This window comes from Lagenorhynchus albirostris, chromosome 8, assembly GCF_949774975.1.
Source record: "Lagenorhynchus albirostris chromosome 8, mLagAlb1.1, whole genome shotgun sequence".
NCBI classification, from domain to species: domain Eukaryota; kingdom Metazoa; phylum Chordata; class Mammalia; order Artiodactyla; family Delphinidae; genus Lagenorhynchus; species Lagenorhynchus albirostris.
The window spans coordinates 89,679,661-89,698,601 of NC_083102.1; the positions used below are offsets into that span (position 1 = coordinate 89,679,661).

At 39.9% G+C, this 18,941-nt stretch overlaps 1 protein-coding gene across 5 annotated transcripts in view; it reads left to right on the forward strand.

Moving 5' to 3' along the window:
• The first annotated feature begins 1,909 nt into the window (after positions 1 to 1,909).
• The window catches only part of HBP1 (HMG-box transcription factor 1), a 31,037-nt gene continuing 14,005 nt past the window's right edge, over positions 1,910 to 18,941 (forward strand). Inside the window, exons 1-7 of one of the 5 annotated variants that reach the window (XM_060157281.1) lie at positions 1,926 to 1,942; positions 7,933 to 8,059; positions 11,248 to 11,431; positions 13,567 to 13,795; positions 16,609 to 16,747; positions 17,308 to 17,419; positions 17,508 to 17,620. In XM_060157281.1, coding sequence (XP_060013264.1) covers positions 7,982 to 8,059; positions 11,248 to 11,431; positions 13,567 to 13,795; positions 16,609 to 16,747; positions 17,308 to 17,419; positions 17,508 to 17,620 — 855 coding nt within the window. In that variant the 5' untranslated portion in view covers positions 1,926 to 1,942; positions 7,933 to 7,981. Of the gene's footprint in view, positions 1,943 to 6,735; positions 6,973 to 7,932; positions 8,074 to 9,922; positions 10,025 to 11,247; positions 11,432 to 13,566; positions 13,796 to 16,608; positions 16,748 to 17,307; positions 17,420 to 17,507; positions 17,621 to 18,941 lie in introns of those variants that run through there. The other 4 variants (XM_060157280.1, XM_060157282.1, XM_060157283.1 and 1 more) reach the window with 4 other exon arrangements.

Here is an 18,941-nt window from a genome sequence, read left to right on the forward strand (position 1 = left end):
CCATGGATTTTTCTTTCTGTCAAGAAATTAAACACTGGAGTTCATATTTTCAATTTTTCAATTCTGGGGCACAATGACCCTCCACTGTTAAAAAGAAAAAAAGGGAAGAAAATAAAAATACACAGAATAGCAGGGCCACATTCGAGTCCTGGGGTCACTCCATTAATCTCTGAATGATTGTAAATACAAATCTTGTCCTTTTTACTCAGGGAAAAATTTAGGCATTTTATTGGTCCTCTGAATTACAAAAAAATGTTTGATTACTATTTGTGAACACAGAAAGTGAATCTTTGATCACATGGTAGGGAAGACTATTCCATAATTTCCATTGAATCCCTAAGAGAATTTGGAAACTTGTTGCAATATGGGAAAGTTATTTTGGATTTCCAGATTTGTTATGTGGGTTTCAGATAGATTTAAAAATTCAGGAAATGTAGGGGGTTTAAAGGAATAATCAGCTATGATTTAAGGCTCCTTTCCAAAAGTTTGACTTTATAGATTTCTCACTAATATGTTTCCTGCCCTTAATTTTAAGCATACATATAGTGATCTAAAGATATAAAACCTAAAGCATAGCTTAAATGGTTAAACACTAAAGGTTCAAAAGAAAAAAGTTGAATAATGCCTTTGTAATGGGAATGGTAAAAACATCAATTATAGACTAGGGACTGGACAGCCTTATTTAGAGTGAAGGTAACTATAAAGCCAGAGAAGCCATCCTCCTCGGGTGAGTCAGAGCATTAGTAACTTGAGGAACTCCTAGTGAAAACGAAGTGGGAAGACATTCTTCTTTCATCAATGGGAAGACCTCTGGAGAGAAAAACTGGTTAACAAAAACTCACCAAGGAAATTCAGATAACAATTCACAAATTAAATCAGTTTAAGTCACACATTATACCCCTCTGATTACCTTAAACAACGAGCAAGCTGGTCAATATGGAAAACATCGCTTTGACTTCCCTTAATTCCAAAGTCAGTAGTAATCGCCCCTCGCCCCTCCCGTCCCGAGCTTTGTAAATTCTCCAGACCCCGAGCTTCTCTCTCACAGTTCATCCCCAAGCCTCTCGGTGCCTGGCACGTAGACGGCATTCAAAAAATCTCGGGTGAACTGAACAGAGTTGGCAGAGAAATCTCAAGCTGCTGTCCCGGGAGGGGCGAGGCCAGGCTCAGGATAAAATAATGCTAAGTCTTCCCACTGGAGCCCAGCACCACCTTTATTATCCCCACTATGCCTGGGGCCGTGATTTGTGGGTGACTGGGTCCCCCACGAGGCAGCGCTGCTTCCGCTTGTGCAGTCATCTCCTTCCCCTCGCACTAAAACAATACCTTGGCCTCCTGCCAAACTTTGAGCAGCGAGCGACTCTGGCTGTTTATGGCCCGGAATGGGTGCTGCGAGAGGTTTGGGGCGGCTCTCAAGTGCTAGCAGAGGAAGAGAAAAGGCCAAAGCTCTAAAACACTCACTTCCTCCGCCCCCTCCCTTTTGTCCCAGACACCAAAACAAACGAGCTGATACACGTGTCCCTATGACTCTTGTTTACTATCAAGCCTGTACTGTGCACGCGCTTCTGGGATATGTAGTCCAATCGTTTCCTCCGACGTGCAGTTCCTAAGAGGAACGCAGCTAGGCCGAGACTACAAACCCACAATCCATTTCGCGGGCAAAGTTTGGCTCGGGTCCCGGCAGTCTCGGCAGCAATCCAATCCGAAGCGCTCACCCTAGTGATTGACGCGCCATCTTCTCCACTAAACACAACACAAAAGTCAATACAAGCCCGCCCCCCGAGACGGAACACGGTATCACCCAATGGGAAAGGGGAAGAATCGAATGGCAGTTCCACAGACCAATAAGAGGGCGAAGGAGCTGGGAGGAGGCTCAACCTCCGGGGGTTTGAGGGGAGGGGGAAGACGAAGCTTGAAAGACTTGGTAATGGCGACGGGTTTGGTAAGTAGGAAAGTTTCGGTTGAGGACTAAGAGTGGCGGCGGGAGCATTAACGTGCGCCGGGGAAGCCGGCGTCAGTCGGAGAGGGGTACACGAGTTGCTGGTGGTGTTGTCGCGGCCAGGGCGGCCCGCGCCGGGGCTGCCCGCACTCCGCGACGGGTTTGTTGTCTTTCTGTTCGGGAAGGGGTGGGGGTGGGGAAGGGAGGGGCAGGATCCCGAGGGTATCGGGCGGCCGGGCGAGCTCGGGTCGGCGCTCCTCTTCCTCACGGCGGGGGCAGTTAACCGTCCGATATCTGCCCGAGGCGAACCCACCGGACCGGCGCTTCCCGCAAGCTGACCTGGGCTTCGCGGCGGCGCGGCCCGTGGGGGTCTCGGGGCGGGGGCTGGGAGGCGTAGGCGAGGACGGTGCTCCGGGCAGGGTGGCGCGGTGGGTGGCCGAGCCGGGTGCGGAGATGGGGCGGGCCTGGGCGGGGGAAGGGGGCCGACGCGGCGCCGGGGCTGCCCCGGAAAGTTTGACTTCAACTCCTCGCGAGTGGGCGGAGGGTCGGAGGTTGGCCCGGGGTGGGCGGCCGGCCGCGGGTGGGGGACTGCCGTGAGGCGCCGCCTCTTTAGGAGCCGAGAGGGGCTCGGGTCGAGCTGGGAAGCTCGCGGAGCCGCTGGGCCCTGGGGCTCATTGTTACGCAGTTCGAATGAATGGGCTCCTTGGCGCCTGCGCGGTGGGGCTGAGCTGAGGGGAAAAACAAGCCTGGAGTCCAGGCTGCGGTCACATGATGGGGGGAGGGGAGGGGAACGCGATGAATGGCGAAAGAGGGTGGGGGATGGACTTGGCGTGAACCGGGAGGCACTGCCTCTGTGTGACCGAGAGCGAGGCTTGGCAGGCGATTCCAGTCTGCGCCTTCCAACCTATACTGCTGCCCCAGGCAGATTAAAACAAAACAAATAATCCAGGCGAAATCGGGAGTCGGGGCCCGGTTTTTGTAGCTTCTTCTAACGCTACACGCAGTCTAGGGGATTTCGCTTTCCGCGGTGCGTTCTACACCATCTAGAGTTCATTCTTTAGGAGTTTTCAGCAAGAATCTTTTGTAAAAGGAGCTGTGGCTGCAGGGAGATACTCAAAGACTCTTTAGCTCTGGGAGCCAGTGATGCTAAGAAGGGAGGAGGGTAAAAGGGAGTTGTGTATATACTGCAAAGTGTTGGCGTCCTACCAACAATTTAGACTAAGTGCTTTAGGTTTATTTCCCTCTAACTAGCAATAACAGGTGATTCCCAGCAGTGGTCTTGAAATTAAAGTTACCTTTTGAGAATTAAAATAATTTTAACATTTGTAAATACTTTTCTATTGTTTAACTATTGATAATGATCTACATTTGTGATGTACTTCTAGTTCTTTCCGTCGTGGCTTTTTGTTATTGTTTTTGATATTTTCTGCTTTGGCTTGCTAACGAGAGTGTTAGGGTCAACTGTTGAGTTTCCATGATTAAACTACTTAGTTCTTGCTGAGCAGGTAATTGTTGACAAAGTTTTAAGGAAATTTGAATTATATTCAAAAGAATTAAATACACTCATTAAGTTTTTGAGCTACTTTATACTTTTGAGGAAGCCGTTTAGCCACTTTATAGCAAAGTACTTTAAAACAATAGTTTTTGTTTATTCTAACTTGACTAATATATTATTTACAGAGTGAAATTTTGATTTCACTTTCTAGTTTCCATTTTATTTAATTTCATAAGCCCCATTACCTTTTTCAGCCTGGAAAACTCTTCCCCCATGTTCACTTCTCAAACTTCTACTGCATATGTTATTTTAAAAGTTACCTTCTCCCGGGATTTCCCAAGATTTCCCAAGATTTCCCATGTTTCACAGTGCTTGCTTCTCAGACTTCAAACATGGTACTGTCGCTTTAAGAGTTGTCTCCTCCGCTGTATTTTAATTTCTTTGGACGTTTTCCTCACTATCCAAATGCTCTGTGATGAAGGCTAACGGGCTTTATGAATGAATAAACTGCTAGACCTTGAAGGCCCTTGAGGGAGAATTGCTAGCTGGTCTGCTGTATTTCTGTTTGAAATGAAAATATTAGTACTTTTTTTGCCATAAATTATGATAAGTTAGTACCATGTTAATGAGACAATGCCAGGTATTTTACATGTATTATCTTTTGAGTATGAAGGCGAACTTTTATCTAGAATGAGAAAATAAATCACAACAAATTTTTTTAAGCTGACAAATACGTTTGTATATCACAAAATTGAGGAAAAGTGATATTCTTTATTAACAATGATATTCTGTATATTCTTGTTTATGCCTGACCCATCAGTAATAGTCATATACCGTCATATTTTGATCTGCATTTACTTTGGTATTTCATATCATAGTTTACACTGTCCTTTTCTGTAGACAAAATAGAAAAATAATTTTCTTCTATAATATAGTTGATTGAATTTTTAGAAGTTACTGGTAGTAGTTTAGAAAAGCTTCTTCCACAAGTTGTTATACGTAATGTGAAATTTTTTACGGTTACAATCAAGTTTGGGAAAATAAATTTCATGTAAGAATTCTTTCATATATGATTTAAAGGTTTTTTCATACAGTGACTCATCTTAAGTACTATGTGAATTGACAGTACTCTTTTTAACAGGTTTGTGGATAGCTTGTAGTGGTGTGTTAGGGGTTTGCTGTTATCTTCATCAATTTCAGTATTTTGTGTCAAGTCAGCACAAAATTAATAAGAGCTTATATAGATGTATTTGGCACTGGGCGACTGATTGGTAGGAGAATGCTTTGGAACCAGGTAAGGGTGTGTGATGTAGTGTCTTATATACTTCCAATAACTATGAAAGGTAGACAGGTGCTGGTCCCATTTAGAAAGAAGAAAACTGAGGCATAGAAGTTCAACTGTTCAGAGTCATATAGATGGTAAGTGATGCTCTACAGTAATATATTTTATGGAAAGAATACCACCCACTGTTGGGGTGTGGATTTTTTTTTTTTTTTTTTTACTTCAGCACTGTGGCAAACTAGAGTTGTAGAAACATTTCTCTGAAATCTTTTGTTTGAAGTTTCATTGGAAATATTCTAAAAGAACTACATTAAGGCTTCGACTGCTTTTGGTGTAGAAAGTTATGTTTAATATAGTTTGTTATGGAGGCTTCTTTTAGCTTGGAATTATGTAATCCATTTTAAATACCACTTCAATTCCTCATGTTAGAGTTATAAAGTAATTGCAAATTACTGTCTCTTCACCTTCTCCCCACAAACAGTTTGAGCTTGATATAGAAGTTCTTCAGGATTAAGGGAGGGCATGTAGAAGATCCTTTCCTTGATGTCCATAATGAGGATGGAAAGATAAGGAGTCAGGGAAGAATTGGCACTTGAACGTAGTTGAAATTAGATGTCTAACTTATGTTGGTCTATCCCTTTTGTCCTTTTTCTCAGTTTCTTTTTTTTTTTTTTTTTGAAGAGAGAATGGTCCCATTCAGTCATTAGAGCCCTGTTTTTCTCATCCAGAATATTATTATTATATATTTTTTTTTTCTTGGCTGTGCTGCACGGCATGCGGGATCTTAGTTCCCTGACCCAGGGATCAAACCTGTGACCCCTGCAGTGGGAGGGCAGAATCTTAACCACTGGGCCTCCAGGGAAGTGCTTCCTCATCCAGAGTAATACTTTGTTCAGAGCTGTTTTGAAGTTTATACAAAATTAAATGAAGTATGTGGAAATGCTTGGCACATAGTAGGTAGACATTTAGTAAAACCTAATTTCCTTCTTTTTCATTCAGTGAGACTTGGCTATTTTTAGGCATCTCTTCCTAAGATTTTGTGGATATTTACTTCTGAAAGTTTGCAAAACAAATGCAGTAGGGCCTTCTCATCCCCACTCAATAAAATAAAAATTTGTAATATTGAACATGACATTTCAAAGTACAACTGCTGGAGAATTTTACTCTTCCTTTTTGAGAATTCACAGATCTAGTGAAGAGTTGACATGTACAGAGTTAACTAAACACAAGATAAGCTATGTCCAATCCTGTAATACCAAAGTGGTATTCAAAAGCATGAATGAACAATAGCGTTAGCTCTACCAGGAGAAATTTGAAAGAGGAGCTTGTTTATCATAATGAATATCTAAATTGGTGTATGTGGGGAGTTATTTTTGAGTACGGACTCTTCTGGTGTTCCTTTAGGGTATAAGAGGCCTTGTTTCCCCCCAATACTATAATTTGACAGAAAACTGAGAGACAAAAAGCTTACGTTTGTGTATGGGCTTGAATTTTGGTTTCATGTATTTTATTTAATTCTCACAACAGCCCTGTGAGATAAGTAGAGGCACCTGGAGATTAAGCGACCTGCCCCAGGTTACCTGGCTAGCAGGTGAACTTCAAGTCTGTTGACTTGAAGTCTAGGCTCCCGTTTACTGTACAGGAGGTTTACAGAAGGAAAACTTGCACTATCTCAAGACCAGACTTTTGATAGTCTTGAGCAATGAGATGTGAAAACACATAGAACTCAAGTTCAACAAATATTTATTTGGTCCCTTTTGGTTTTGCGGTACGCGGGCCTCTCACCGCTGTGGCCTCTCCCGTTGCGGAGCACAGGCTCCGGACGCGCAGGCTCAGCGGCCATGGCTCACGGGCCCACCCGCTCCGCGGCATGTGGGATCCTCCCAGACCAGGGCACGAACCCGCGTCCCCTGCATCGGCAGGCAGACTCCCAACCACTGCGCCACCAGGGAAGCCCTATTTGGTCCCTTTTGTTACTTGCTTTGAAACTAAAATGTTTTTTTCCAACTTCATTTAAAGAGTATTGTGATGAGATGTTGGTAGCTTACTAAGACACAGTGCTGAAGAAATGCTAGAAGTTGCAAGGAGATATGAGTGCAGAGTGAATGGTGACCGGGCACCCGGGACCTGCTGAGGCAGAGAGCGAACCTATCTGGGAAGAATGAGAAAACCAAAGGGCTCTGCAGAGGGAGGGGGAGGACACCACAAACTAACTGCAGCTCTGCTTCCTACCCGTAAGGAGAGCTCTGAGGACAGGTATACATGAATATCGCAACTCTGAATTTCATAATAAAGGGGAAAAGTGAGAAATTTTTCAAGTTTAAGATTACAACTTGGGCTGACTTAGGCCGATCACATCTGTATATGAGGCATGTACAGATGTTGATACGGAGTTTGAGTCACTAAGTCAGGATGATGAATTGTGTTCTCCGTACTTAAGATGTTGAAAAGTTTTCTATGGGAAGGGTTAAAATCTGCCATCTAAACTTAATATTGATTGTTCCAAGAACTTACACAGAATAACTAGTTTCTCTCATGTTTGGGGCATTACTAAACAAGGAGTCTGCACTGATACTACCAATTACCGTTTCTTTCATGAGGACTTTCTGGCCACAAGGCAGGGCATGCAGGATCTTCCCGTTGACAGGCCCCCTGCAGTGGAAGCTCAGAGTCTTAACCACTGGACCACCAGGGAAGTCCCTCATGAGAACTCTCAAAGGAGGCTGGGAGCGAGTGGCATAGACAGAAATTGGGAATGTGAATATACTCTACTCTTAATACACTCTCCCTTAAATATTTGTTACAGATGTTCCTGCAGACTCATACCGTGTTTCAGTATGGTTTTTTAAATAGACTCAAAAAAATGTTTAAAGTGTGGTTCTGATCATGTTAGACCTCTGTTCAAAAGTATGCAGTGGTTCCCATGGTCTGCTAGTTGCTAATAATAATACTGGCCAGTCTACATTGAGAATTTGCTCTGTTAGGCACTACTGTAAGCTTTTGACATTTATGAGTTCACTGAGTTTTTACAACAACCTATACAGATGCTTTTATTATTTACATTTTACAAACAAGTCATAAAGATTTTAAATAAATTGTCCAGGGCACATAGCTGGCAAGTAGCAAATATAATATGAACTCAGTAGTCTACTGTCGAAGTCCTTACTTACCCTTGTCTACAAAAAACAAACCAACTAACCAGTTTTCCTAAATTAGGATTGAAGATTCTGATCCCAGTCTGCCTTTCCAGCCTTAGTATTGATGGATGACCAGGAGACACAAAGGCCATCCTGCCTACTGGCTTCTATGTTCTTCTGATTTCATCCAGTCCTTTGCTAACTGTGTGAGTTTGCTTGTGTGAGTTTCTCTCATTGGGAGCCTCCCATCCTTCTTTTTTACCCATTCATAGCCAAGCCCTGGCTTTGTAGAACTATGGTCATTTGCTTATATCTTTCCACTAAAGTGAAGATTCCTTGAGATTCATGATAAGCTATTCATCGATGCACCTAGTATAGTGCCTTGTACATAATATGTATTAAATAAATGAATATATATACGCACACACATATATTTACATAAAAAGGAACGTGGCAGTCATTTTTAGCCTGCTGGTTCTCACAACACACCAGGGGTTCTTTTGAAAGAAAACAAGTAAAAACCAGTGCACCAGGGTTGTACCCCAGACCAAATAAACCACTTGCTTCGGAAGGAAGGTGGGGCCTGGGCATCACTGGTTTGAAGCAGACATGGTTCTGTGTGCCACTAGGGTCGAGAATCTCAGATCAAGCTAAGTTTGCTTGGCTTTTGCAACGAGAAGGTGGAGGCTCAGAATCAGGATTTGGCTACTTACGCTTGAGAAGTCGATTTGTGTTACCATATCTCTTGTAGCCACCAATTTTGTAGGAAATTATTTGTTATACCCTAGCAGATTTGCTGTAACTATATCATAAGACTGTGATTAATCACTACATAATAGCTTGTACCTAGTGGAAAAGTGTTCATTTGTTGGGAATGCTTCAAACATCTTTTAGATAAACTGTTATTTGCTTAAAGTAGTGGTATGATCTGTGACTTTTTATTGAGATGTGTTGGATAACTTGTCAGATTTCCCAGGGAGGAAATTACCGAAGCTGAATAGCTAGTTGTCTGGTCTCCTGTTGTTAACTGTTTTCAATAACTATCCTGTTTAGAACATGAAGTGCCCATAGTATGCATAATATTGCCCTATGTCAGTCTAGGGATAAAAAAGTTTTTTTTAAAGTCATTTTACATTTCATTTTACATTTTTTTTTTCTTTTTACTCACTTCGTTTCATTTCATCCTCACAACTGCTCTAGGAAGAAAAGAGCAGGAGTCATTAGCCCTGTTTTCAGATGGAGATATTGAAGCTCAGTCACTTTAGTTCATAGATTTAATAAGTGATTAAGCTGGTATCAAACCTGTTTCCTTCCACCTACCCCAGTGCCCTTTTCACTACTCCATACTACATCTCACAGTCGGTATTGTGTAAGGCTCTAAGTGCCCAAGAAATGGGTAATATTTGAGGAGTACAGGCAGAAAGCATCTGAAATAAAATGTTAGAAATAAAGTAAGGCAGTGGTCAGTTTGGCTGTATGTGTCAAAAGCCTTAAGATGTTTAATTGCCATCCGACTACTAATCTGTCTCTGGGAATCTAAAGAAATAACCAGATATAAGCAAATACTTAAAAAAAAAAGAACGTAAATTCACTGTTATTTAGAAGATTGGAAAAACTGGGAATATGTTTAGCAGTAGGAGGGATAAATAAATTTTGGTACATCCTGATGATGTATATTATTTAACTATTTAAAATAGATCTTTGAAAAAATTAATGACATAGGAAAGTGCTTATGAACTTATGTTAAGGAAAAGGTCTCAACTATTAATATATATAATATGAAGTATGAAGAAAAATAAATGATTTTATTTAGGTAAAATGTAGGTCTGTGCATGAAAAAGAGATTGGATTGTAAGATAGTACATCAAAATGTCACAGTATCTAACTCGGGTTGGTGGGATTAGAAATAATTATTATAGGGGCTCCCCCGGTGGCACAGTGGTTAAGAATCTACCTGCCAATGCAGGGGACACGGGTTCGAGCCCTGGTCCAGGAAGATCCCACATACCACAGAGCAGCTAAGTCCGTGAGCCACAACTACGGAAGCCTGCGTGCCTAGAGCCCGTGCTCTGCAGCAAGAGAAGCCACCGCAATGAGAAGCCCGCTTGCCGCAACTAGAGAAAGCCCACGCTCAGCAACGAAGACCCAACGCGGCCATAAATAAATAAAAAGTAAATTTTTTAAAAGAGAGATAATTATTATATTCCTTTTATTTTTTAAGAAAAGCTTTTTTCATTTTTTTCCACAGTGGTCATATATTTTATAGTCAGGATAACATTTCATGATTTAAAAGTTCATTGGAAAAGCCTTTGTAGAAAAAAATCTGTCAGTGTTTGTTGGTGATTATGACATGGCTTAGAAAGCTCTGGTATAAATGTCCTTTCACTGCATTTTTTGATCATCCTGGGCTAGGGTACCTGACTTTTATGGTACTTTTTTTTTTTGGTCACACCACGGGATCTTAGTTTCCTGACCAGGGATCGAACTCAGGCCTCGGCTAACCCTGGTAGTAGTTAGCGCCATATCCAAACCACTTGACTGCCAGGGAGTTCCTGACTTTTGTTGACTTTTAAGAGCAGTATATTTTGTTTTATTTTGAGGAAAAAAAACTATATGTTAGAATTTTTTGTGTATTTCATATTAACTCATTAGAACTTCTAAAAAATGAGATTTGGAGTAGTGAGAAATCAGGAAATCTTGCTGCTTCTGTCACCCATGTTAAATAACAGATTTGATCATCGTCCAAAGGCAAGAGTGTAAAAGGTATAACCACATTTTATATTATTAATCTTTGTAAAAATTGTAGCCTATTCAGAAGGTCACGTATCTTTTTAGTATGGTTAGGTCCCAAATTCTCATTAAGAAAACATTTTTATTTTTATAAGAAGTATAGTATATGGCCATTTTAAGAAACTCTTTTTTATTTTTTTGTCTGTTCTGTTTTTTGTGTTTTGTTTTGTTTTGGCCCTGCCACGCGGCTTGAGGGATTTTAGTTCCCTGGCCAGGGATCGAACCCGTGACCGCTGCAGTGGAAGTCCGGAGTCTTAACCACTGGACTGCTGGGGAAGTCCCAAGAAACTTTTAAAAATATTCGTTAGAGACTGTAATTTTAAGTTCGTTAAACTTGTTCACTTTCAGAAGATGAGAAAACAAAATAATGAACACAGTTGATAAATACTAGAGAAATTAAAATAGAATCTTCCAAAAAATGTGCAAAATAGAATAGACCTTCAGTCGTCCATGTCTAAAGGTTTTGAGGGGGATACAGATAGCAATGTGTGATTAAAGATACAACATTGTGATGTCTCTGATTGACTTTATACTTACATTATTTTATACTTACATTATTTCCAAATCACATGACTTGACATTTTTTTCTTATATTATTTTTAAGTCGGAGCACCATAACATGGTGTGGGAAGTGAAGACAAATCAGGTGCCTAATGCAGTACAGAAACTCCTGCTAGTAATGGACAAGAGAGCTTCAGGAATGAATGACTCATTGGAGTTGCTGCAGTGTAATGAAAATTTGCCATCCTCACCTGGATACAACTCTTGTGATGAGCACATGGAGCTTGGTAAACAAAATGAAGTTCTTAGGAATCTCACTGAGATTCAGATTAATTTTCATGTTTAGCTAGCTTTTCCACCTACCTTGAACTGATAAAAAGTATGTCAAGTTTTTGTACATCAGAAGTTTTCAGTGTTCTCTTATTATTGCTTGTGAAGTATTACTTAAAACCAACCTAACTTGGGGCTATTTATGGTTATCATAGAGACTCATTTACAAATTTTCAAACTAAACTGCCTTTGTGGATAAAGATGAGCCTTTGAACACCTTATGAAAACCTTGCTGTGTGGCTTTTCAAAAGATGTTACTTTTGAAATATCCATGTGAGCTCAGCAAATTATGCTGGCCACTATTCACGCCTGGTTTGTTGGTATGATGGGGAAATTACAGTGGACCCTTGAAATTTGAGGATCTGACATTTGTGATTATCACTACTGCTGAGCTACTCCAAAGATACGTGACCTGTAGAAGTGTGTAGGTTTGTTGAGGTATGACTCTGAATCGTATTGCTTTGAGCTCGCTGTTGGAGACAGTGAACAGGTGAAGAGTGATCTTGGCTTGCTGCCAACTTTTCACCTTGGCTTTGTTCCCATTTAATATGCATTTCTCTCTGATGTTCCCAAAAACCTGAGATGTGAGTGTCCTCATTTTATAAATGATGAAGTAAAGGAGGTTATATGCTGGAGTCTTCTTTGGAAATTTGGAGATCTTAAAGGTCTTGGGACATAACCTGTTTGAATGCTAAGAGATTGCTGGGCCCGAATATTCATTGAGGAGTGGTTACTATTGAGCAAGAAGCCCCAGTTCAATCAGGTAGTTGATTCCTCCATTGTCACATTTTAGGTTTCAGGAGGAAATCAGGAACCTAGGGCTCAGGGGGTCAAAAACTTGTACCACCCCTCATGACTTCAGTTTAAAAGTAGTTTCCGTAACTTGAAAGACAGAAATGAACCCTTTACAGTAAATAAAGATAGTCAAAGAACAGTGTTGGCAGTGAGGGAAGGGAAACGGCTCCACCACCATGAGAATTACAGAGTGGAATTGTCTTAAGTTGGTGTGATATTTTAGCTGCTCTGTGAAGGGGGGGATACCTTCTAGTCACTTTTATGAATAGGTGTCTTGAATCAGTACTTGTAAGACATTTCTGTTTTAGTGAGCTATTCTGGGATATTCCCCTGAATAGGAATTAGGAGTATGTACTTTTATAGTGACAGTTTAGGAGAACTCTCAAGACTGGAAGAGTTTTTTTGACATATATTGAAGAGACCCAGTGGATCTGTAGAGTTTGTAGGTATGTGTTTCAAAGAGGGTTGTTTTGGTGGTGGTTTTTCTTTTTTAAGGCCTGCAAGATGCTTTTTCTCCCCTCCTTTCTTTTTCTTTAATTTTTAATTCAATTTTTTAGAATTCAGTCTATCTTACAGTGTTCATAGCCTTGGCATGTACATGAGTGGTCCTTGGGTACTATTTCTAGTTTTCTTTCTTGGGTAGCTGAGAGTCTGTCATGAACTACCTTTCGGGAACACACTTTCTGGAAAAAAATAAGTAATAAATATTACTGAGTTCAGACTTTCTCATTAAAAAGAAATAATTTAGCATAGATAAAGTCTAACAAGTAGTACCTGAAAATATATAATAATGATCTAGGTTTCATCTTTGAAAATTGTTGTTTTCATATATTGCAGTAATCTTGTTGAACAGGTTCAAGTGTGTGAACAATAAGTACATCTGTGTACCCATAAAACGCCTTTTTCCTCTAACATGTTAACATAAAAATGTCTCAGTGGTATATGGATTATTCCCAGGTGAGCTATAAAAAACTGGGGGAAAAAGTCAGAAAACACAAACAGAACAGTTGGTGAACAGTTGTGGTAGTTACATGGTTTGAGTAGTGAAGTCATTAATCCATTTACATTTGCTAGGTTTACTTTTCTGTCAGACTCTGTTGGCCCTTAAATGTATAAGATGTCATTTTTTTTTTTCAGTTGAAACTTGTTTTCATTCAAGAAAACATTTAGAATTTACACGTTTCCTCTCACAAAATTAATTAGCTAAATTTGAGGACCTGTCTTCCAGGTGTGATTGTAGAATTGTTCCCTGTATTAGTAATTTCCTTCTTATAATTTCGAGTGTGCTTATTTGCAGATGATCTTCCTGAACTTCAGGCTGTTCAGAGTGATCCTACTCAATCTGCCATATACCAGCTAAGTTCAGATGTGTCACATCAAGAATATCCAAGACCATCTTGGAACCAAAATACCTCAGAAATACCAGAAAACACTTACCGTGAAAATGAGGTGGATTGGCTAACAGAATTAGCAAATATCGCCACCAGTCCACAAAGTCCACTTATGCAGTGCTCATTTTACAACAGGTGGGAACATTGGCTGTATTTTAATTGAAAACTTTTATCATGACAAAATGCTTTTTTTTTCTAGAGTTAAAAGTAATCTTGACCATCTCATGAGTGGTTTATCAAAGTCATTAGAATTAAGCTCTTTGTCTTAAAATAATCAAAGAGCTGTTTCACCCAATGTCATGATTTCATATTTTGAGAATTAGATAAAAGTGATAAGAGAACAGCAGAGTCAAAAATATTTGTAAATGGTTTAAAGTCATCAAAAAAATACATCAGACCAAGAATACTTTTATTATATATTTCTACTTAGAGAGATGAAAATTATATATGTCTAAGGAATCATAATTAAAATAGACATATTTTAAACTTTTATCAACCTTGAGTTTGGTTCCTTTTGGTCTAGGTTTATTTTTTTCCACAGTGTATGTGGCCTTATGTTATTTATGTTTGCTAATATTAAAATGTTGAACTTACAAAAGTAGACTCCCATTGGTAGAAACCACTGTTTCATATAACCAGACCAGAGTTTAAGAAAATGAATTAATGGTGCTATGAAATTATGGAAGCTTCCAACTAATATTCCTAGAGATACCTAAATGGATAATATTTTATTAATTATACCCCAAATTATAAAATTGGCTATGTAAAAAGACATAGATAAATATGATTGTTTGTAGGGAAGAGAAAAAAATACCCAGGTTTGCACTCATGTGAGTGGGTAGACCAGAGTCCATAATAGGTGATGTAGGAATAACTGAATTTTGGTAGTGTTCCTAAGTTAGTATAGTTCTTTGCTAAAGAATAAACTTGTTAGGTGTGAAGCCCAGCAAGTTACGCTGTTTTTCTTCTATTCAGCAAGGTCATTGGTTTTGATTAGAGCAAATTCAATTTAATTAACTTCAGTTTAATCCATGAAGAGTTCCACAAGAATGAAAAGTTGCCTTTCAAAGTATTACTTCCTTTATTGTCCCAGTTTTCATTGTAATCTTAATAGTCAAAAAGTGAAAAATTGCTTTACAATTAAAAAAAAAAACTCTGATTTTACTATTGGACTTTCTTTTTTCCCCGATTTTAGTTTAGAGAGAGTACTTTTCATTTTTCACAGTAAGCTCATGAGGATTAATAATTTAGTTCATGGAAAGTTCAGTAAAACCCTCAGAAGAAAATTAATGTTAACAAAAAAAAAAGTAAAGGAGTAGCTCCCTAAAGATGTAGATTACTCTCTGCGGCATTTTCTATGCTTCCCTTCTCCCTAGGGAACAAGAGCAAGAGTCGCGCTCTGCTGTCTTGCCTGCCTTCTGACAGTCAGTGCTGTTCTCGTGACTTCTTGTAGAGTGTTAAACTGTGTTAGTTATTGAACTTGGGATGTCTGAAGTTGTAACTGTACAGTACCAAGGGCTTGAGGACAGGTAAAATTTGTATTATCCCTGCATAGATAGAGGGATGAAGAGACCATGGTGTTAGTGCTTCAGGCACATGCAGCATATTAATTTCTACAGAACATTTAGGCCATATACATTTTAGAACATTACATTGTTATTTGTCTTTTAAATGGTTAAACAGAAGAACTGATAAACCCATTTTCTTTTACTAGTCACGAAGGCAGGAATGAGTTTAAGGAATTTTTAGCAGTTTGGCCATCCTCATACTTCATAAAGATGTAAATGTGTAATAAAAGGAAGAAAGTGGGCAAAGATGAAATATTTGTATTTTGAAATCCAAAGTTGATTGGAGAATAAGCTAAAATGCATGGAAATTTGAGGGCTTTTTACTTAAGAAGTGTTATGAACGTGAAAGCAACGTACAGTTTTATATATGGATCCTCGTTTAAAAATTGATTTCTGCGAAGGTATAATAAAAAATGTTAAGTTTAAAAAAATGAGGGCTAATCAGATTTCTCAGAGAATAAGGGAAGAATTGGAAAGTAAGATGTCCCTCCTCTTTTTAGAAAGAGGATTAGTACAGATACGTGTAAACATTTTTCTGTTAAGGACCAAATCCTTAGTTGGCATCTCAGAATTGTCCTGATTTGGGACAATTCAGATTTACTTCTTAGACCCTGAAATTTTCCTTTCTGCTGCTTTCCAGACTCCCGAGTCAGTATACCTTACTGGTCGTCCTTTATGGGCTTGCTGCTGTTACCCCTCTTATATGTTTGTGGGGGAAGGATCTTAGTGTGTTCTGGGGAGCCCCGTGTACTCTGAAGGGAGCACTGCCTGGTAAAGAGACTTTTGACAGGAAAGCGGGGCAAGAGGTAACTTACTTTTTTAAGGTGATCCTGGTGCAGAAGTAGCTGGCTTTATGTGTAGATGCTTTGCAAATAGGCTGTTTTCTGCTATAATAAGTTTAAACATTTTAGCTTCAGGTAGTTCACTGTATCTGCCCAGTGATACAGGTGGTTGGTAGATAAAGAGTTCCGTGTTGGTCACGTTGAGCTTGGAGGGCCGAGATTTGGTGACCACATCACAGTAGGAGAGAGAAAGGGATCGGGAGCCCTGCATAAGGGGGTATCATCCTTCATGAATGAAACTGCACACTTGTATGTGCTTAGTGATATAAAAATGAGTGAATGAGTAAATGAAACAGTAGTTTGGAATTTAAAGTATATTATCTAATCTGAAAAAAACAGTGTTTAAAATGTGTGAAGGGGGTTTGGGTAAGATATTAAGGAACAACATATTATAGACGAAACCCTGATGTCTTTATTAGTGTTTCCCAGAGGTGTCTTATATGTAATAACATTGGTGTTATGAATATGAAGTTCACCAAAAGGAAAGCTTTACTTTAAGGACCTTTGCTTTGTGGTTAAAACAGTTTCTTTATTTTAGATCATCTCCTGTACACATCATAGCTACTAGCAAAAGTTTACATTCCTATGCGCGCCCTCCACCGGTGTCCTCTTCTAAAGGTGGGCCAGCCTTCGCTCATCACCACTGGAAGGAGCAAACACCAGTCAGACATGAAAGGGTAAGTTTATTCATGAGGTTAAACTTTATGAAATCTGTACAGCAGCTGAAAAACATGAACTTTCCCTCTCTAAGCAGTTCTTCTGAAGCACATGCAGATGGGAAATAGTCTCTCTCGCTGTTCTCCTGCTGATCTGGATTCAGTTATATGTACAGCTCTATTAACTGTTAGGAAAGTTTGTTACCAGTGGGAACATGCATTTAACTAAAACTTCCCAGAACTTCAGTTTTTGAAGGCGATTTTTCCCCCTAAGTTTAGAATGATTAAGTTATCCACTAATAAGAAAGTCTCGGGACTTCCCTGGCCATCCAGTGGTTAAGACTGTGCTCCCAATGCAGGAAGCCTGGGTTCGATCTCTGGTCGGGGGGCTAGATCCGGCATGCCACAGCTAAGACCCAGCATAGCTAGCCAGCTAGCTAGGTAGCTAGGTAGGTAGGTAGCTAGGTAGGTAGGTAGCTAGGTAGGTAGGTAGATAGATAGATAGATAGTCTGAAGACACAGATTAACAAAATACATCTTACAAAAGAAAACCTAGAAAGTTTGTAATATTTTTTCCACAGGCAAGCAGTGAGTCAGAATCTGGTATTTTCTGCATGTCCTCCCTCTCGGATGATGACGACTTGGGGTGGTGCAATTCCTGGCCTTCGACTGCTTGGCACTGTTTTTTGAAAGGTAAAAAATGCTTGAATTCTTTACAGTTTATTTGTGTAGCAAGCACAGTAGTCACATATCTAATACTTGTTTTTTACTTAAACTGTAGGCACACGACTGTGTTTTCATAAGGGAAGCAATAAGGAATGGCAGGATGTGGAAGATTTTGCTAGAACTGAAGGCTGCGATAATGAGGAAGATCTCCAGATGGGCACTCACAAGGTTGATTTAAAATCCTTAAAACTTTTACAAGTCTTTCAAAAGGGAACATAGGTTTGTTATTAATCTGCAGGTGTATCCTCCCATTTGCTTCCATGTTTAAATGACATTTGACATTTTGGGAGGAGCTCCTGTGACTCTGTTGCTTAGCCCGATGGAGAGGAGAAGCGACTTTAGGTTTTACCTTTATAATGAAGCTTTCTTAGATGGAAACAAGAGAGTATTTCTTAGCACTTTTTACACATTTTATTTTGGGGAAAATTAAACTGGCATTAAACACAAAATGAATAAATAAACCAAAGCCTTACCTTAGGTAATCTACAAAGTGGTTAATTCTCCTATGGATAAGTGAGAATTGATCGAGTTACATTTAAAATGACCCATTAAAATGCTGGTGTTTTCTAAGTCGATAAGCAAAGGCAGTAGTGGGCAGCAAGCAGTAGGATAAATGTTGGATGAAACCTTTATCTTTGAAATCTTCAATTTCTCCATCTCCATTGTGGGCAGAGAAATTGGGCATGTGAAGTGTGCTTGTGTAAAATTCCTGTTCTGCGCCTGCTGTCCCCTACTAGTGAGTCTCTTGAGAACAGCAGTCCTGACTTGGCGGCCTTCAGTCTCCCCTTCTTGCTGTAAGCATTACATAATGAAGTTCACCGTAGTCCGACTTCAGCCTCTGCTGCTCTACTAAAATCGTCTCAAAGGTTACTAGTTTTATTTTGATTGCTAAAGAGACTTCTGCTTGTTCTTTTTGACATTTCTGCAGTGTTTGACATAGTGGATTGTCTACCCTTGATTTGCGTAGCATGGCAGTGCCCTGCTTCTCCTTCTGATGTCTTGTCTGTCTGGACTGGTGGCTTGTCTGCCCATGATGTTGAATGTTAATAAGGTTCTACCCTTCCTCACTTTCTTCACCACTTTTTCTCTGATGATAATGTCGACAGCAGCTCCTTGGTGGTCTGTGGAAACTGCTTTGGTCTTTCTTGGAGTCAGGAAAGCTGGGCTGTTTCTGGCTCTGCCAGCAGCTATTTGTATGACTGCCCTTGGGCAGTCTATCAACGCCACTGGGTATTGCCTTCCTGATCTGTAAGACGGAACTGGGATTAGCTTTAAATTCTTATAGCTCTAAGAATTAGAAGATTCTGTAATCTAGTTACTAGTATAGCCAACACTGGATTCACCTTTTTCTTCCCCATCCAGGTCCATTTTTCCCCTTTTAAGAGTATTACTACCCTTTCTTGATTGCCAGATTCAAGATCTTTCTTTCTTTCTTTCTTTCTTTTTTTTGTTAATATTTATGTATTTATTTGGCTGTGTTGTAGCACGT